The sequence below is a fragment of the Anser cygnoides genome, chromosome 25 (assembly GCF_040182565.1).
Source record: "Anser cygnoides isolate HZ-2024a breed goose chromosome 25, Taihu_goose_T2T_genome, whole genome shotgun sequence".
Classification (NCBI taxonomy): domain Eukaryota; kingdom Metazoa; phylum Chordata; class Aves; order Anseriformes; family Anatidae; genus Anser; species Anser cygnoides.
In genome coordinates, this window is record NC_089897.1 from 3,530,387 (window position 1) to 3,548,883 (window position 18,497).

The following is an 18,497-nucleotide window of genomic DNA, read 5'->3' on the forward strand; positions in this document are numbered from 1 at the left end:
GTGCAAATGGCTTTTGGAGACGTCAGGTGTCCCAGGCCTGAGAAGAAAACTGGGACGTGTCGGCTCGCCTCCGGCTAAGCCCTTTGTGAGAGCCCAGCCAAAGGGTTCCCCCGCCCCGAAATTGGGCTGTCACGCCGCTTCCCCTCTTTCATGAAGCTCCGGCTCTTTCTGATGTAGGCAGGAAAATAAAATCGCCGCGCAGCATAAAAGCCACCCGAACGGCAACCCGGGGTGAACCGAGCCGCGGAGGGAGGGGAGGGCGCGGACGCTCGGAAAATGAGAGGTGGGGAGGAAAACAGATGTCATCTGCAGCTCGCTGCCCTGTAGGGTTAACCTCCCCCCCACCCTCCAAGCCTTTGCTCTTCCCCTCCCCGCCCGCTGCTCTGATTCCCTGCCATTGGCTGCCTCTGTAGGTTTAGGCTAAAAAGCCTGTAATTAGGACCCCAGCTGACACAGATCCAGTTTCCTGGGCAGGCAGATTAAAAAAAAAAAAAAAAAAAGAGAAAGAAAAAAATTAGTTTCCCTCGCTCGGCTTGGATGTTTTCCTTTCGCTTTGCGAAGTTTGCCCAGCCCAGGCTCCCTTCCCTCGCCTGCGTCGGAGCCGCTCGGGTGCTCGGGGCTGGACGGGACGGCGGAGCCCAGCGCGGTGGGGAAGGGGCAGGTAGGTGGGCAGGGGTCCCTCGGGGCGGGGAAGGGGCAGGTGGGGTGGGCAGGGGTCCCTCGGGGTGGTTCTTCCCCATATGGGGGCTGAGGGAGCCGGGGCTGGAGGAGAAAACCCTCGGGAATGAGGGGAAATGGGACGATTTCCCCATCCGGGAATTGTTGCGCGGGGAAAGGCAAGGTGGAAGAGCCGGGAGAGGGAGGGGGATTTTTCGGCTGGTTCCTCTCCGGGAAAAACAGGCGGCGGGCAGCAGAGCGCTCCCTCCGCCCCTGCGGTCTTTGTCTTTGGGGGAAACGGCCCCGGAGAGCGCGCGGCGTCCCTCGAGAGCAGGAGACGGTGGCGATGGAGCCACCAAGGCGCCGCCGTACCCGGGGCTGCAGCCCGCAGGTGCAGGGGGCTGTGGGCTGCCCCCTCCCTCGCCCCGAGGAGCCGCGGGGGGCACGGGCCCTGCCGGCACCAAACCCACCGAGGGTCCCCACAGGGGGGCTTCGATGTCCTCTGACGGGGCTTGGGGGGAGCGGGGTGGTTTGGGGCCGGCGATGGAGCTTTCCGCTGATGGCGCTGGGCTGCGATGGCACCGCCAGGATGAAACCCACTCGGTGCAGGGAGCGCGGTGCCGGGCTCGGTTTGTCCCTGCCGACACAGGAGCGAGTGCGTTGCAGCGGGTTAATGGGTTACTCACTGCTCCCTGCTGAGCCGGGACAGAGAAAAATGCGCTAAGAACCCCCCCTGCAGCACCAGCGCTTCCCCCTGTGAGCAAACAAGCCACCCAGCGGGAGCCCCTCCGGTCACTTGGATGGCACCGCGCCGCATGGCCAGGCAGCAGAGGTCCCTGTGATTTGTGCCACAGCACCTCGGCTGCGCGCTGGCCCTGTCCCTCCGCACCGCTGGCCCTGGGGACAGCCGTGCCAGGCACCCAGGCACCGATCCTGCTTCTGCCATCGCAGGTGACTTTGGGGGACAGGCCCCAGCTCGGGCAGCCCGGCCTCGGTTGCTCTGCAGGACGAGCTGCTCCGGCTCGCCTTGCCAGACCTCAGCTTTATCTCAGCCCCAACGCGTCTCCACGGCTCTCCAGCTTCATTTCCACGCACCTCCGCTGCAGCTGTGTTGACGGGAGCTAAAGCAAAAACAGGTTATGGTGGGGGTGAGGCGCGCGCACGGAGCCGTGCCAGGGTTTTGGGGCGCTTGAAAGGGGATCCGGTCTTTTTGGCGATGGCCAGCAGATGCTTTTCCTCGGGGCTGGGGAGCCGGGGAGTGTTTGGTGGAAAATAGGACAGAGGTGTCTGAAAGCGGGTCTGGAAAAGGGAGCAGTGCTTCAGAAAAAGCTGTGGCAGGGATGCAGAGCAGCCCCTGGCTGGGCAGGGAAGCAGGAGGCTGCGCTGAATGCGAATGGGCCGGGGCGGCTGCGCCGCACGGTAATGCTGTGACCTTGGCAGGAGAGGGCTGGCAGCCCGCACGCGCTGCCACGGCCAGCCAGGGACGGGGGCTGCTCCCGGGGAGCCAAAGGGGATTAAAATTCCCGTGGGTTTCAGCCTCTTTTACCCAGGGAGCTGCAAGCGCTTCCCACAGAGCTAGAGCTGCCGTGAGAAATGGACTCGGAGCAGGGAGGGGGACGCTGCGGGGCCACCGAGCCAGGCGGTGCCGGCACCAAAAGGCTCCGAGCAGGCAGGGGAGCATGGCAGGGACATCGCCCGTCCTTTGGAGCAAGCACTGAGCGGGTGCAGGCTGGAGGACCTCCTGGGGCAGGACCAGAGGCTTTTGAAGCCCATGGAAGCTCCACGGGGCGGCACTCAGCCCGTCTGACTGGTCCCTCGCGTGGCCCTGCTGGGGGGACGCGCCATGCCGGCAGGGAGGAGCAGGTCCCCAACGCGCCCTCCTGCCACCTCCGCTGACGCCAGGGCTGGTGGCCCCGCCGGGAGCATCCCGCATCCCTCCGCGGGCCGGCAGGGCAGGGCGATAGCAGGACTGCCCGCCGGCGGCGAGGAAGGAAGAGGGGACGGGAGCAGAGCAGAGGAGACGGACCTGTCGGGGCTGCCTGGCTCCTTAGCATGGGAGGCGTGCACCGCTGTCACCGTCTGGGGCTAATTACAGGGACTCGTTTGCAGCCCAGACGGCTGCCAGCCGGCGTAATCACATCAAACCGGGCTGGGCTGGGCTCCCCAGCACGGCCCCATTGATTCACGGCCCTGCCCGCTCCGCTCTCCCCAGCCTTACCCCGCTGACAGCCCCGGGACGGGGAGCCCCGTGCGCCCTGCTGCAGGGCCGCCAGCCCTGCTGCCTCCACGGGGCACCAAAGGGGGCCGATTACAACAAAGCCCCAAGAGATTAGACAAACGCAGCTTGGAGTCTTAATAATCCAAGCAAAGCCCGAGACGGCCATCCACGTCCCATGGGGAGAGCAGAGGCGTGTTACCAACAGGGACCAAACACAGCAGCAGTAGACCCAGGATGCTGGACCCACGGATGTCCTGAGCCAGCAACCCAGGGACAGGGGCCAGCCTCCATCGCAGCTCTAGAGACAAGGTTGTTCGCTGATCCGCCACCAGCAGCAGCAGTCAGAGAGGTCCTCACCAAGGCAGGGCTCTCTTTGGGCTGCAAATAGGCGGAATTGGGTCAGACACGTTCTTCCCCCTCCGTGCAGCCCGTCTGTTCCATCCCGGTCTGCCGCGTTAATCATTGACCTGTGCGCCAAGGCAACCTGAGCTGCCCGGGCTGATCCCGCCAGCTCCCAGCTGGAGCACGGAGCAGAAGCTCAGAGCTGGCCGCGTCTGGGTGTCCTGGTGCCCTGAGCCGCTGCGTGGAGGAAGGTGCTGAGAGCTGGGGCTGCCGAAGCTGTTTTACGGGAGCAGCAGGGACGGGGTGGCTGCTTCTGTCCTGGAGCGCCCAGCAGGGAAGCGCCACCTCGGCGCGGAGGAATGAGCTGGGTTTTGTGGCACAGGAGGACCTAGAGCCACCCGCCAGCACACGGTCGCGTGGCTTGAGGGTCACCAAACCGCAGCCTGAGCTCGTGGAAAGCGCTTTGGGAGAGACCCGAGGTGCCCACGGTTCGCTGCCCTTTTTCTGGGAGCCTTTTCCCAGGGGGTGGCAGCCCGGCTGCGTGCTCAGCCCCCACGGCAGGTCCCAGCTCCTGCAGGGTGCCCGGGCGAGGTGGCGATGGCACGGCTGGGGACTCGGGGTGCGGGGGGGCGCAGCGTGGCCCCAGCTCTCCCACCTCCCATCCTCACAGGACGCCCGGCAGGCTGCGGGCTGGCGCGCAGGGAGCCACCGCATCGCCGTCTCGCTTTGTTTTGGAAAGCCGAGGCAGGAAGGAAGCGAGCGGTGACAAGTGGCGCGTGGGGAGGAGGGGACGGACGGGGACGGACGGGTTTCCAGCCCGGACCCATTAGCCAGGCAGGCGGTGGCGGCTGGGCGAGCCGGCCGCCCGGGCAGGAACAGCCGCTCAGGGCAGAACAATAGCAGCCCAGGGGGAATAAATTATTTTCCACTGAATTGGGCTAGACCTCGGTCTCCTCCCACTGCTCCGCTCGGGGACGGGCCACTAAACCAGGGATCGGCTGTGGCAGCAAAGGGCTGGGGGCAGCCAGGGAAAATCTCCTGCTGTGGGTGAGCAAACAGCCAGCGGGGCTTCCCGAAACCTCTTCCAGGCTGAGCACAAACACCTGGGGTCTCCCCCTGTGCAGCTTCACCCCATCACTGTCCTTTTTCCAGTGTTTCCCGCTCAGCAGGCAAAGCCCCAAACCAGCGAACACCCACGCCCTCGGTGTGGGTTTGTTTCTCACCCTTGCAGAGAAGGGAAAACCTCCCCCACAAAGCCCTTGCACCTCTGTGGACATTCAGCAAAGGGTCTCGAGGTCCCCATGGCGCGGTGGCTCCGAGCATTGCCCCTGCTGGACCTGCCCAGGGGTCCCTCCCGCTCCATGCAGGGCAAGTCTGAACCTGGGCACCGGGAATGCCGCCTCCTGGGGCCAGCCCCCTTCTCCCCGCTGTGCCGAGGGTCTCCCCAGCTCTGCTCCTCTCTCCGCAGCTCATGTCCCTGCCGAGCCCCGCATGGCCCCAGCGAGACGAGCCCCCCCCCTGCGGCACCGCCACCGGCCTCCCTCCAGCCTCGTCCGACAGCGACTCCGGCTGTGCCCTGGAAGAGTACCTGGAGCCCCCCGCAGACCCCGCGCCCCCCGAGGTGGGCAGCGCCTGGCCCTCGCGGGGCCCCCTTTGCTCCCGCTCTGCCCCAAGGGGGTCAGACACACCTTCAGCTCGAGCTCAGCCGCTTCACCCCTTGATCATCCCCTCGTGTTTCCCTCCCTGCGCCGTGTCCCCAGGTCCCCGTGCGCTTTGAGAGCCGCTCGCCGGAGCCTGCCTCTCCCGCTGACCGGAGCCGGCTCCACGTCAAAGCCCTCCTGCAGCAGCTGCCTCCTCAGGACTGCGATGTAAGAAACGTATTTATTCGGTGCTGCCCGCCCTGGGCTTTGTTTCCTCGGTGTCCCTCACCTCGGCCTCCCCGTGCAGGAGCGGTACTGCCCTGGCCTCGCGGAGGAGGAGAGGAAGCAGCTCCGAGCGTTCAGCGCCCGCCGGAGACGGGAGGCGCTGGGGCAGGGGCTGGCATGTCCCGTGCCAGGTCCCTGCCACGGCTGTCCCTGCAAGGAGGTGAGGTGTCCCCTCCCCCGGGGGCAGCACGCCGCCAAGCCGTCCCCAAAAAGCCCCCCTGACCCCGAGCCCCCCCGTGCCTTGCCAGTGCGGCCGGAGGCTGAACAAAGGCGACCCCGGGATTTCGGCGTCCCGGCTGGGAGACCAGTTCTGGCACCCGTCCTGCTTCTCCTGCCACTTCTGCCGCCAGCCCCTGGTGGACCTCATCTACTTCCAGCAGGACGGGAGGATTTACTGCGGCCGGCACCACGCCGAGCTCTTCCGGCCCCGCTGCGCCTCCTGCGACCAGGTGGGTGCAGGGGAGTGCAGTGCAGGGGAGATGCTTTTAGCTCCCTTTTGCCTTCATTAAATGCTCCGTGCGTGGCTGGGAGCCGCAGACACAGCGGGCTGGGCCGGAGGAAGGATTCCTTCCCGAGCCCTGCGCGGAGCCCTGTGCCTGCCCCGAAGTCCCTCGGCACCCAAAAAGCATGCAGCGGGTTGCGGGTTTTCTGGCCGGGTGCGTACGGGACGGGTCCTTTGTCCCCCTCCAGCTGATCTTCATGGAGGAGTGCATCGAGGCGGAGGGCCGGCGCTGGCACCCGGAGCACTTCTGCTGCCTGGAGTGCGACGTGCCGCTGCGCGGGCAGCGCTACGTGATGAGGAGCGGGCGGCCCTGTTGCCGCGGCTGCTTCGAGAGCCTCTTCGCCGAGCCGTGCCAGGCCTGCGGGGACCCCATTGGTACGGGCACGCGGGTCGGGAGGGTTGATTTGCGGGGAGGTGGCCGCGGGGGCAGCCCCCCGCTCACCTGCGGTCACCCCTCAGGTGTCGACAGCGAGGAGGCCACGCACCAGGGGCTCCACTGGCACGCCCGAGCCCCCTGCTTCTGCTGCAGCCTGTGCCGAAAGCCGCTGCGGGGGCAGCCCCTCACCGCTCGCCACGGGCGGCTCTTCTGCTCCGAGAGCTGCAGCCTGGGGCGGGACGCGGCCTCCAGCGCCTCCGACTCCTCCGACTCGGCCTTCGTCTCGGCCCCGTCCCCCGACTCGACGCCCGTCTCCCGAGCCGGCCACGCAGCCAGGACCGCCACCGGGAGCGCCTCGGCGGCTGGGGCATGCAGGCATCGGGCGGAAGGGGCCGGTAGGGATCCGAGCGCTGCGTTTGTGGGGTGCTGGGAGGGAGATGGAAGCAAACCAGGCTCTGCTCGGCCGCTGCAGAGCCCCGGGGTGCTTCGGGGGTGCGTTGTATGAGCGCAGCCCCAATCGGGGCTGTAGCAGCAGCCCCCAGCACCCGGCGCACCTCCTGCAGCAGGGCAAGCGGTGGCAGCTGCAGGGCGGTTGCAGCTGCCTTGTCTTGCACCCAGGCAGCCCTCGCTGCAGAACCAGGGCAGGCTCAGCTCTCTCCTTCCTCACCCTTCCCTGCTTTCCTTCTTGCAGAGATGTTTCTGGATCAGGCCTCCCTGCATCCTGCGTTCAGGAGCCTCGAGGACCACGAAGCAGCCACGGAGAGGAGCAGGGACGCAGCGCACGCGGGGATGCAGGGGCCACCGGGCAGCCCCCAGCCCGGCACAGAGGGTCCCAAGGGGCTTGGAGCCCCAGGCCACCCGGTTTTGGGGGCTTCTGGTGCCCGAACCCCAGCAGGTGACGGAAACCCACACCTCCAAGCGGGGCTGTCCCCCGCCCTACACAGCCCACGGCCAGACGACATCGACCTGCAGGACATCGCGGAAGAGGATGACTCCTGGTGTCCCACCTGCTCCTCATCTTCGGACTCGGACTCGGAAGAGGAGGGCTTCTTCTTTGGGAAGCCCATTCCCAAGCCCGGGATGAGCTCCCTGGGCAGGGAGCCCCCGGAGCGGGCCGGGTGCAGGACGGCGAAGCTGCGGGGCAGCAGCAAGCACTGCAGCGTGTCCTAGCGCGGGGCCGCTCAGCGAGCGGGGGCCCCCTCACCGGGGTAGCACTCTGCACGGTATTTAAGCAGGAGGACAGCAGCTGGAGGAGGGGGGGGGGGGGTCCTTTTCCCCGGCCCCACTGCATCCTGCCGGCCCCTGCCGTGGTCTCCGTGCATTCCGAGCGCGTTTTGGACACGGCCCAAGGCTGGTGGGGAGAAGCCGCCGGGATCCTTTCACCGGCAGCTGCAGGCGAAGCACAGCCTGCAATTCCTGCTGGCCTCTCCCGCAATTAGGAACAGGTAAAGCGAGTAGGGAGCAGGGAGGCAGCAGCCCGCACCGGGGCACGGTCTCCAGCTCCCGTCCCAGACAAGCCGGCAGCCTCGGAGAGCAGCCGCGCGCCGGGGAGGGCGGCCAGGGGCTTAGGACAAGGGCAGAGACCTGCACCGTCCTGCTGCAGGGGCTCCTGCCCGACTTGGACAGGAGGGGTCTGGCCACCGGGGTCAGATCCAGACGCCGGGTGGGGGTCTCTCACCCGCAGGGACTCTGTGGAGGGGCGCTGATGCTGTCCCGTAGGGTGCTGCCGCCACGGGGAGGGGAACGGTGGGGCAGCCCCGCTGCCCCCCGCGGACGATGCTCCAATAAAGCTCAGCTGAGACCTGAACGCAGGAGAGCCGACCGTGCCTGGCCTGTTCCTTCCCACCCCAGGTTCGGCAGCGTTGGCCGTGCTGCTGGAGATCCACGGACCCCAGGAGAGGGTCCCCATGGTGGGACCAGGCTGGGGGGGGGGGGGGTCACCGCGGGTCCCTGCACGCTGACCCCGGCAGAGCAGGACCAGAACAACGGCAGCGCAGGGGCTGCGAGGACCAAAGCTCATTTATTTTTATTTTTTTAAAAACAAGACCAAAGCCCGGGGTTTAAGGGAGCAGCACAAAACCACAAGAAGGGAGCAAGGAGCTCTTAGAAGGGGGGAGCCCTCCCTTGCCCTCTGCCCCAGCTGCTCTCCCTCCTGCCACCCTCCAGTAAAACCAGCTCCTTCTTTTCTTGCAAATTCAGGTCCGGGTAGGGCTCGTCCCTTACCCCAGGGTGGGGACAACCCGCCCGCGCCCCCGTTACCTGCTGCAAACACCAATTTCTGGCCGCCCCCCGAAACCAGCAGCGCCCCTTCCACCTCCGGGAGGGACGGAGGGACCGCACCGACCCCGACACGGGGGCTCCGCGCCTTCGCCCCCGGCTCAGGGGCTGGGGGTGCTGGAGTCGTAGCTGTCGATGAAGTCCTCCAGCTCCTGGAGGTGGTGGGTGCGCACCTGGCGCAGGTTGGCCCTCAGCGCCAGCCCCAGCGCCGCCTCCATGGAGGGCTCCTTCTGCAGCAGCATCGTGGCCACCACGGCGATGGTCAGGCTGAACTGCTGGTAGGACTGCAGGGAGAGGCAAAGGGTCAGCACGGGGCGCCCCAAAACCTCCCTGCCAGCAGCACGAAGCCCTCCTGGGGACTTTTTTTTCCCCCAGGGGTGACAGCCCCTTCCCACAGCACCTGGGGCTGCCCCACGGCTTGCCCATCACCCAGTGTCACCTTATTCCCCGTGGATTTTGAACCTCGAGGGTGTCCCCTTCTCCTTGGCTAGCCCCAGACCCCGCGTGTGCCCGCCAGGACTCACCAGCTCGATCTCCTTTTTCCTGGCAAGGACAGCGGCGGAGCGCAGGTCCGTGCTGGCCGGGGAGGGTGCGGAGAGCGTGGAGCAGAGCGAGGGCTGGCAGCCTGCAGCCTGGGCAGGGGAAAAGTGAGGGAAGGTCGGATGCTTTGAAAGGGAGAGGGAGCAGGCAACGGAACAGGAGCGGGGTTGGGACCGAATCGGGGCTGCTGGGGACCGGCCACCCTGAGGGGGCACCCACCGGGACCTCGCCACCCCCTTCCCTCCCAGCACAGCCCTGGCAGCAGCGCCTCTGAGACCCGAGGGCCCCTCTAGCTGATTTCTCTTCCCCATTAGGCAGTAATTAAGCCACTCTGCAACACTCTCGTTTGCTTTGTTAAAGCTCCAGTCCTGGGGTCGGTCACGCTCCAGCGCACTCTCAATCCCCGAGTTATTTTTTTGGCCTTTCTCCAAGCCGTCTCCAATTTATCGGCATCTCCTGCACGGCCGACAGCAGGGCTGATACGGGCGCTGCATCCAGACAAAGCGGCGCTTTAACCCCAGCACATAATCCTGTGGCTGGGAAGGCCAGCGAGAAAATCCCCCCGGGGCTCCTGGGTTAAATTGGTGTTCCTGAGCCTTGCTGCAGGTGTTCCCAGGGACACGAGGGCACCGTTCCTGCACAGAAGGGAGGGCAGCGCACGTACCAGCTCCGTCCCACCCACAGGAGGGTGCCCTGTCCCAGGTGACGCTGCTGGCTCGGTGCAGACATCGGAGCTGGCCTGGCTGGGCTGCGCATCGGGCTCCACAGCAGCTCCTGGTGAGACCTGCGAGTTTTCGGAGGGATGAAAGCCACCAAGAAGCATCAGGAGAGAAAGCACCCAGGGGAAGAAGGCAGCAGCTGTGTGAGAGCAGCGGGAGCCAAGCAAACGCTGCTGCCCTCACGAAGGGAAACCTCAGCAGGAGGAAACGCTACGGAACAGCGCAGCCACGGCCTGAAACCCGTCCCACCACGGGCAGCTGCTGCCGTGCCCGGGAGAGCAGGCAGAGCCCAGCACCTACCTCCACACCCGGGCTAGCTGCGGCGCTGCCCGTCCCAGCAGGCTCCGGAGGGGCTGAGGGGCTGCGGGGTTGTGACCCAGCACCTGCTCCGGCCTCGGGGGCACTTTGGCTGCACGGCTCTACCTGCACAAAGCATTTCAGGTGCATTTCAGAGGCCGCAGAGGGCTGTCAGTGCAGCCCAGGCAAATGGGAAAATGAGGCTTATGGAGAGGGCTGCAAAATCCCACCTCCCCCGTGGCACTGCAATTAGGCAGAAAGAGGAGACGGATGCATCGGCTCATACCTGCTCGAAGTCCTCCTCCTTCCCGGTACAGGTGTTCTCCGGCAGGACTGGCTCCGTTTCCAAAGCAGAGGGGCCCTGGCCCTGGCTGCCTGCAGCTTTCTGCCCGTCTTCTGGCTCGACCTGGGGACAGGGAACGGCATGAGGCAGGGACATTCATCCGTCCTGGGGAGAAGAGGTGGGGAACGGGACAGACAGGGTGCTAAAACCCCAAGGAAACCAGGGGCTTCGCAGCCCCAGAGAAGCCAGGAAAACACCCCACATTCTGTCAAAGAGACAGTGAGCGAAAGGGCTGGGTGAGAGAAGCAAGATGTTACATGGGATGAAGGGATCCTCTGAGCCAGGCAGCTCCTGGGGGTGCAAACATCCCTGCACTTCATACCAGCTTTGCTTCTGCCGCTGGCTCCTGCTCCGCAGCCTGAGGATCAGTGGCTGGGCTCTTCTGCGGGGAGGCTGCTGGCGCGGGGGGCTCCGACACCTCTCCGCTCGCTGCCGGCAGGCCCTGCGGGAAATCACGTTGGTCAGGGGCACGGCAGCACCACGAGAGCCACGTGGCCACGAAATGCGGGTCAGCGCCGCGTGCTGGAGGCAAAAACCCACCTCATCCACCTGCCCCCCGCTCTGCACGCTGTCTTTGCAGGCGCTAGCTGGCTGGGGAGCGTCGGGGTGCTGCGGCTCCTCCTTGCCTCCTGGCTGGCTCTGCTGGGGGCAGGACTGGGAGGACTTGGAGGACGCGTGCTTCCCTGCGAAGTGAGAAGCACAACGGGACCAAATCCACCAAATCCTAACCCTTGCCACGGAGATGCTGCTGGCTGCGCACACCGTGGCAGCGCCCTGGGCATCCCCAGGCAGGCGCCGTCGTGGCAGCACGAACCTTTGGAGAGCTGGGGAGAGGCCGGGCCGTGGTACGCCGACGTCTCTTGCTGGACATGGCGAAGGAGTCGGCAGCGTTTCTGGCGCAGGCCACGAGAGCGCCAGGGCGGGCAGCCTTCCTGGAAGGCTCCTTGCTCCCTGCAGGGTTAAAGACAGCCCCCGTGGGAAATTTAGGCTGGCGGGGATCTCTGGTGCAACCTCGCACCCGGAGCAGGGTCAGCGTCACTGCTGCATCGCCCTGGAGCAGTATTTACCCCGCCTGCTGCCCCTAGCCCTCCGCTGCGCGCCACAGCTGAGCCTGGCCTCGTTTGTGCGTGCTGGGCAGCCCCCTCGTCCCCAGGGGGGCCACCCCGTGGGAGCTGCGCTCAGCCCGGACCCGCAGCCTGGTGCGGGATCCGTCCCCTTCTCCAGCCCGTGCCCCCTGCCCTCGGTGCGGGCACCCACCATGGGAAGTCGGCGGGGTGCTGCTCCTCTCTGGAGAACTCAGACCAGGCGAAGCAGCCCGGGGCAAACAGCGGCGGCACCTGCGGGGAGCGGCAGATTTAGGCACCGATCCCGGGGCACCGCGCCTGGCACAGCCACGGCCCCGCCAGCCCTCCCCAGCCCGCCTCCCCTCACCCCCTCACCGGGTACGAGTCCTCGGTAAAGTTTTCCTCGGGTCTTTGGTACTCTTCTCTGTAGTGCCAGGGGGGTGGCGGACGGGGACAGTCGTGCGGTGCCCACCTCCTGTCCTCCTCCATCCTATGGAAGTTGGCGGGGCCGGGGAAAGGCCGGGGGTGCCGGGGACCGGGCTGCCAAGGCAAGGCACCGCTGGTGAGGCCTTGGGGCGGCTCATTTAGGGCAGCTCGCTTAGGGCAGCCACATATCCCGTGGGCTTTCCAGCAGGAGTTTTGGTTTTACTCCTGTTCTCCCTTCCCGCTGTGGCTCCAAGCTCTTCCTTTCTCCTGCTTCCAGCGGAGCCTCAGTTTTGGTCACCCTAAATTTGCAGGTGACCCCTGTCCTGTCCCCCTTGGCCGGGGAGCAGATAGGTTTGTTTGAATCTCTGGGTCGGAGGGCGAGACACTACGAGTCTTTCAGGGTTTCAACAAGGTTAAACTTTGACTGACGGTTTCCTGAGGAATTATTAGATGCTGGGCAAAAGCACGTATGTTCCAAATACAGAAAAAATAAATAAATATAGGGATTGAGAGAGAGAGAGAGGCATCACCACCCGTGGATCCCGTGTTGACTCGGCCTCCTCAGGCTCTCAGGTGGTGGGCGCACACCCGGACGCTTTGGTGTCAGGGTTTCTCAAGCTCAGTCCCCACCTCTGTGGGCAGATCCAGGAGTCCTACACAGCCCTTTCCCGGGCGTGCATGTTTCGTATTGGGAAACGTTTGAGAAATGAGTCTGGGGTAGTTCTGGGGGTCTGAGAGAGACGCTGCCCTGCCTTCGTGAGGCCCACTCCCTCACCCTTGCCCCTGTCAAGGCAGATGGCTAAGACATAACGAGAAGTGCGCTGCGGTTGCTCGGGGGAGCTGCACCCCACAAACCCCAAGAGCCCTGCCCTCATCCCCTTACCGGGTGCCTGTTATGCCCGCCTCTCCAGGGCTGGCGCTCCCACGGCGGCTCGTACCAGTTGTCCTGGGGGCTGGGAGCGTGGGGTCTGGGCTGCCACGGACCAGGCTGCAGGGAGGACACGGGGAGCAGAGAGCAGGATGAGGCCCTCCCCTCCGCCGCTGTCTCTCTCCGAACCAGAGGGATGCTGAGCCCAGAGCCCACCCAGTCGAGCTCCCAGCCAACTCCCAGTCCTCCCAGTTCCCCCACGCGCCGCGGTGATGCTCCCTCAGCTCCTCAGCATCCCAAGGGCTGGGGCAGCAGGCGCCCATCCTCACCACCCCAGAGAGGAGCCCCACGGAGCCCCCGCGCTCCCACCACCACCACCACCACCTACCTCCCAGGGAGCGGCCGGGTGCCCCCTCCTGCGGCACTTGTTGGAGAACATCTCGCCGGCACGTCTCACAAGGAGGAGGCCCTCAGGAGGTCAGCGGCGCTCAGCTGCGGAGGGAGAGGTGTGGGAGAACGCGTCCCGCAGGACGGACGTCACCATCGGCTCGGGGACAGCTTCCTGCTGGGGGCAAAGCAGACCTCCTGCTCCTTGTCCCAGGAGGGGACGCGGGTCCCCCCCCGTGCCAGCGCTGCTCCCCGGCACCGCACACCTCTGCTCCCCGCTTTCCCTGCCCAGCCCGGGCTCTGCCCGCTCGCGGCGAGGTTTCCGTCACCCCGTGCAAAGCGCACGGGGTCAGGGCGCCCGGCGGCACCACCCCGCTATTGTTCCCTTGGGCTTGCAGCCGAGCCGCACGGCTGCCCCGGCGCCAGGCACCGCTCGGGCTCCCCGTGGAGGCGAGGGTGTCCGAGCCCTGCGGGTGCGCCCAGGCACTCTGCAGACCGGGAACAGCGCTTGCGGCTTCCCCACCGGCGGGCAGCCGGGCGTTTATCCCACGGGACGCCGTCGGAGCGAGCGGGGGCCAGCTGTGACCCCACAGCAGCCGACCTAACCCCAAGCAGCCGGCTCCCAGGGGACGCGGGCAGCCTCATGCCAGGAGTCACCAGAGACGCGGCGCACGCACCGATCCCTCGATCCCTCGCCCCACAGGTCGGCAGGGAGCAAGCGAGGAGTGTACGGAGAGCGAAAGCAAGAAGTTAAGCCTTTTTGTCCCCAGACTGAGGTTTTACCTGGCAGGGCAGGCCCAGGTGGGCCTAGAAGGGGGCTCACCGCCTGGAAACAGCCCCAGCGAGCAGCGGAGTCAGCAGGGCCGGGACCCCCTGCGTGCAGAGGGCCCTTCCCTCCCCCTGGGGGCTCTCAGCAGCTCCCCTTGCTGAACGCGACCCAGCAGCAAGCGGCAACTGGGTGCTAATTTTCGCCCATGAAGCTTCCCTCGGTTGGCCCCCTCCTGCCCATTTATTTCCTGGGAGGGGCCACACGCCGGACTGATGCCCTCGAGGAGCTTCTGCTATTTGCGGAGCCCTTCCTCAGGCTGCCTGCGGCTGGTGAGAACAAACACCCCTCCGCAGGGGGTGTGCTCGGCAGGACCACCAGACACCCCCCACTCCCCGAGGGCCGCCCGGCCCCCCCGGGGCAGTCCTGCCGGTGTTCCCAGACCGGCCTCTGATAACCGGGGACGGCCGATTCCTTCTCTTTACCTCCCCTCCCTCGTCAAACGAAGCGCAGTTGGATGCAAACCTCCCAGATCGCCGCGCCGCACCAGCCGCTCCGCCAGCCCTGCCGCAGGGAGCCCACCTCTGGGGGTCCTGCAGGGCTGTTTTGGGGGGGGGGGGGGAGTCAGGCACAAAGCCACCGTGAGACCCCCCCCCATCCCCATCCCCAGCGCCTGCCTCCCTCCGCCTGGCTTGGTCACGGCCACGCAGTCCCCAGGATGCCCCCAGCCTTGTGCCGGGGGTATTTTGGGGAGCAGGGCACCCCAGCGGCGCGGCTGCTCCGGCACAGCCCGAGGAGGCAAAAGGGAAGAGGCGAGAGCAGGGTCTGGGCAGCGCGGTGGCACCGGTGCGGGCCACGGCCCAGCACGGAGGGACGCTGCCGTCGTCGCACCCACCTCTGCGGACGCCGGGAGCAGCGAGAGGTTCGCCGAGAGCCGCTCGGGGACGACGACGTGGCGCCGGGGGCCGCTCACCTCCCGGCACCGCCGCCGGGCTCGTGGCCTGCTCGCAGCATGGCCGGCCCCCCACGCGGCGCCAGGCACGGAGCCCGCGGCAGCTCCGAGGCTTTCCCGAGGCTGCCGCCGGTCGAGGCACCCCTTCCCGGTGCGGCCAGGCGCGAAGCAGCTCCGCCGGGGCGCCTACAGCCTCTCCTCATCCCTCTCCGGCTGCATTTCCACTGGGAATGGCGTCCCCGGTTTGTTAGCGCCGGGCAGATGTGTCAGTGCTAGGCGCAGGCACCTCGCCCAGGCGCGTAACGAGATGCATGGCTTTCCTGACGCTTAACGAACATCTGCTTCGGCTCAGGTCTGACAGTAGCTGTGGGTTTGGCTGGGGGCTGGGAATGCATTGATAACGAGCTGGCCCAAACTGGTCTGCCCAGCAATGCAAAACTCAGAGCGTAAATCCAAGTTTGTGACCTTGTAGGAGGGTAGGAGGGGAGACGGGGGAGTAGGGAGACTCGGAGCGAGTTTGCTGAGCCAAACGTTAGGAAAGGAGGAGATAAAAGGAAAAGCCCAAAGCCCGAAGCAGAGCAAAATCCTTCAGAGATGCCAAACGAGCAGTGCTGCTCACAGGGATGGGGCAGCTCGTGGCCCGTTGGAGCTGGCTGCCTCTCAACGCTGCTCCCACCGGGCAGATAACACACAGCTCTCCAGCTGGTCGGTTAATTACAGTCTCTAATAGCTATAAATCAATTAACTAACTGGGTGGATCAATTAGCTCTCGGGGATTTGGGAAAAGAGTACGGCAGCGTGGACAAATTGTCTGCAGCAGGGACAAATTGTCTGCAGCGTGCCCGGCGTGGCAGCACATCACCCTCAGGAGGGGAAACGTGCAGCTACGGCAGCTCCTCGGCTGGTGCACGTCTTCCTACCAGAGTCAGGTCCTCCTCCTGGTGACCCAGCTGTCCCTGAAGAGGAGGATAAATAAATAGCTCCCGGGGACCACGGGGACGGTGTCCCCTGGAAGAGCAGGCTGCCTCACCCAGGAGGAGCACCACAAAATTTGGCTCAGGATTCCTGTCGATTGTCCGATTCCTTGCAGAGCCTCCAACGCTTCTTCACGGCCGTTGTCCGTCTTTCTCATCGAGCTTTTAATTGCAATTAAGTCTGCGGAGCCCGTGCACGAGAGAAACTGCAGATGCAGAGGTGGCTTGGGGAGCAACGCGTAAGGGGAAGACTGGAGCAGGGTCAAGCCCTGGCTCGATGCGCTCATCTCGTCCCAGTTCGGGCAGTGAACGTCCTGCCCCGCCGACAGTCATCAGTCACGGTGACCCTGGCACCTCGTCACTGCAGCACGGCGTTGTTTGACATGTAACCACACGGGCACAGTAATATATAACCTGCTGTCAAAGAGAAAAGAGCACGCAAATTGCAGCAGGGATGTCTGCAATTACAGCGAGAGCAGTAACAGTGCCAGGGTCGTACGATAAACCTGGGTGGCTGCGAACACCATGGGCACTGCAGGAACACCAGAATTAGGCACCTTCGGAGGGAAAGCGGTGGCAGTTCTGTGGTGGCAGTTCTTGTGCTGAGAGGATTTCTCATCTCCTGAGAGCACGAGGGTGCTGCACTGCAATATCCTCCTGGTCCTGCCGAGGGCACCGTGACTGTGCTAGGATGTGCTGCGGCTTGGCCGATCCAGCGCAGGGCACAAATCCCTGGTGTAGTGTTGATCCTACTGCTCCCTGTTTGCTCCAGGCAGGCAAAATCCCAAAATTCAGCACTGCACGTAGTGCCTTTCCCTCTGTCCTCCGTGGCCATCCTTCTGTCCGTAGCCGTGCGACTTCTGCTGCAAAGCTGAGCCTTTGGCATCTGCCCTAAACTGGCCAGACCCCAATTTGCAAGGTTTGCAGTCCCTGGGGACAACAGCAGAGACTGAACGGTGCCAGTCGCCTGCGTGGGCTGTGTGTGTCCCCCGCGACGAGGATGGCCCAAAGCCACTGCAAGTGCCCCAGACAGAGGTGGGAAAGTTCCCCGCGGAGCTGGCAGAGAACAAAGTTTTCCAAATAAGCTGTGAGGGCTGAAACAGCAGCTCCGGGAGTGGTGGAACAGGCTTGTGAAAGGGCAGACCCCAGGGGCTAAGGAAAGCAGGGAAGAGTGGGATGAGGCAGAACTGAGAGCGGTTACAGTTCTGCGAACTGCAGCGAACGAGCAGGAAGGAATCGAGAAGAAATAGGGAATTTTTACGAAGTGCCTGGCAGCACCGCGGAGCCAGAGCCAAGCAAGAGGAGCCTGCACAAACCTGCGCCCAACTACTGCGAAGCCTCGGGGGTTACAGGCGCTGGCGATAACCTGCAGAAGCTGCATGCAGGCAGCCGGGAGCTGGGCAGTTCAGCAAAGCGAACGAGAAATTGTACAAAGCTACAGAAACACGCAGGGAGGGACGGAGGAAACGGGAGAGATGTTTTCCAAACAACACTGCTGGAACGCCGTCCTGCCCACGCTCACACCGAGCAGTGCCCTTTGGAGCGCAGCAGCGTGCGTTACAAACCGCGGCAGCCGTGCCTGGAAATTTCCCAGTCAGACACATTTACAGCCCACGCAGCGTTTCAGGCATCCCCCCCCCTGCTTTCTACGCATTTTTCTCTTATCTTATCTCGCATCCTGCAGGCAGCAAGCCCCGGGCAGCGGCACGGCCGCCCTTATCACCCGCTGTGCAAACCTCGTTCCCAGGCATGTCAATTGTCTGGTCCTGCCGGCGCTGGCTCGGCCGGGAGGTGACAGCGTTCACCAGGCCGTAACTTTCCGCACCACAAACGCCTGGCCGGGGACACCGCTGATTTTCAGCTGCACCAGCACCACGCCAGAGCTGGGGTGGATGTGCCCGATCCCCAGCAGCGTGTGTTTGCCAGCCACAAACAGGCCTGTGTGCCAGTGCTTGTGCAAGGCTTTTTGCTTTTGGAAGCAGCCATAAAGGTGGCCTGGTTATGGTTAGAAAAATATATAGACAAAGAGGTCTGTTAGCATGCGAAGTGCCAGCTTGGGACCGCAGTGCATCCTTGAGGTGAATCCTTAGGAAGCGCAGCTAACCTGAGACATGCTGAGAAATCCTTGGTAAGTACAGAACAGAGAAACTACAATATAGTAAGGAACTCTAATAACTAACGTATTGTCTGAGAAAGTGAAAATCAGTAACAGTCACTGGCTGCTCCAGGTGGCAGTGCCCCACATCCCCTTAGGCGCCATCCCCTGAGGTGCAGCCCTTTGAAGTGCAGCCCCCTGAAGAGCAGCAGGGGCCCTTTGGGGAACAGCCCCCTGAGGCACAACCCCTCGAGGAGCATCCCTTTGATGTGCAGCCCCTTGAGGAGCAGCTCTTTGAGGCACAGCCCTGTGAGGCACAGCCCTTGAGGAGTCGCCCCCTGAGCTGCAGCCCTGTGAGGCACAGGAGGAGCCCCTGAAGCACAGCCCTTGGAGGCGCAGCCCCCTGAGGCACACCCCCTCAGGTGCAGCACCTTGAGGACCAACCCTTGGTGGCGCAGCCCCCTGAGGCAAAGCCCCCTTGAGGCGCAGCCCCCTGAAGCACATCCCCTGAGGAGCAGCCCCTTGAGGCACAACCCCTGAGGCTCAGTCCCCCTGAGGAGCAGCCCTTTGAGGCACATCCCCTGAGGCTCAGCCCTCCTAAGGTGCAGCCCCCTGAAGCACATCCCCCTGAGGAGCAGCCCTGTGAGGTGCAGCCCCTCGGGGAGCAGGAGCAGCCCCTTGAGGCACATCCCCTGAGGAGAAGCCCCTTGAAGAGCAGACCTTTGAGGCACGTCCCCTGAGGCTCAATCCCCCTGAGAAGCAGGCGGCC

The 18,497-nt window shown here is 64.8% G+C and overlaps 2 protein-coding genes across 9 annotated transcripts; one reads left to right on the top strand and one right to left on the bottom strand.

The window, feature by feature from the left end:
• The first annotated feature begins 524 nt into the window (after window positions 1-524).
• PRICKLE4 (prickle planar cell polarity protein 4) lies at window positions 525-7,836 on the top strand. The gene is made up of 8 exons (XM_048071186.2): window positions 525-661; window positions 4,686-4,838; window positions 4,978-5,085; window positions 5,165-5,302; window positions 5,391-5,591; window positions 5,833-6,019; window positions 6,104-6,415; window positions 6,712-7,836. The coding sequence occupies exons 2-8, from the start codon at window positions 4,689-4,691 to the stop codon at window positions 7,188-7,190; spliced, it is 1,575 nt and encodes a 524-aa protein (XP_047927143.2). The 5' UTR covers window positions 525-661; window positions 4,686-4,688; the 3' UTR covers window positions 7,191-7,836.
• A 185-nt stretch (window positions 7,837-8,021) lies between these two features.
• On the bottom strand, window positions 8,022-18,478 carry LOC106045897 (collagen alpha-1(I) chain-like). Of its 8 annotated transcripts, none has more exons than XM_066983049.1 (13): window positions 18,449-18,478; window positions 12,943-13,116; window positions 12,570-12,674; window positions 11,636-11,800; window positions 11,454-11,533; window positions 11,011-11,147; window positions 10,737-10,879; window positions 10,519-10,638; window positions 10,140-10,259; window positions 9,857-9,979; window positions 9,502-9,621; window positions 8,822-8,929; window positions 8,022-8,581 (listed from the first exon to the last, which is right to left on the bottom strand). In XM_066983049.1, the coding sequence occupies exons 2-13, from the start codon at window positions 12,991-12,993 to the stop codon at window positions 8,399-8,401; spliced, it is 1,455 nt and encodes a 484-aa protein (XP_066839150.1). In that variant the 5' UTR covers window positions 12,994-13,116; window positions 18,449-18,478; the 3' UTR covers window positions 8,022-8,398. The 8 variants fall into 8 exon arrangements, with proteins under 8 accessions (XP_066839150.1, XP_047927146.2, XP_047927145.2 ...); XM_048071189.2 differs by lacking the exon at window positions 18,449-18,478 and adding an exon at window positions 14,603-18,371 and having other exon boundaries at window positions 12,943-13,046; XM_048071188.2 differs by lacking the exon at window positions 18,449-18,478 and adding an exon at window positions 14,603-18,371 and having other exon boundaries at window positions 12,943-13,119.
• Between the last annotated feature and the right edge of the window lie 19 nt (window positions 18,479-18,497).

Bases quoted from the DNA above. Each gene is read 5' to 3' on its own strand.
- PRICKLE4 (XM_048071186.2), top strand. From the start codon at position 4,689: ATGTCCCTGCCGAGCCCCGCATGGCCCCAGCGAGACGAGCCCCCCCCC. The intron at 5,086-5,164 runs GTAAGAAACGTA...CTCCCCGTGCAG, and splicing joins TGCCTCCTCAGGACTGCGAT to GAGCGGTACTGCCCTGGCCT. The intron at 6,020-6,103 runs GTACGGGCACGC...GTCACCCCTCAG, and splicing joins GGCCTGCGGGGACCCCATTG to GTGTCGACAGCGAGGAGGCC.
- LOC106045897 (XM_066983049.1), bottom strand. From the start codon at position 12,993: ATGTTCTCCAACAAGTGCCGCAGGAGGGGGCACCCGGCCGCTCCCTGG. The intron at 11,801-12,569 runs GTAAGGGGATGA...TTGCCTTGGCAG, and splicing joins GCGGGCATAACAGGCACCCG to CCCGGTCCCCGGCACCCCCG. The intron at 10,880-11,010 runs GTTCGTGCTGCC...CTCACTTCGCAG, and splicing joins CTCTCCCCAGCTCTCCAAAG to GGAAGCACGCGTCCTCCAAG.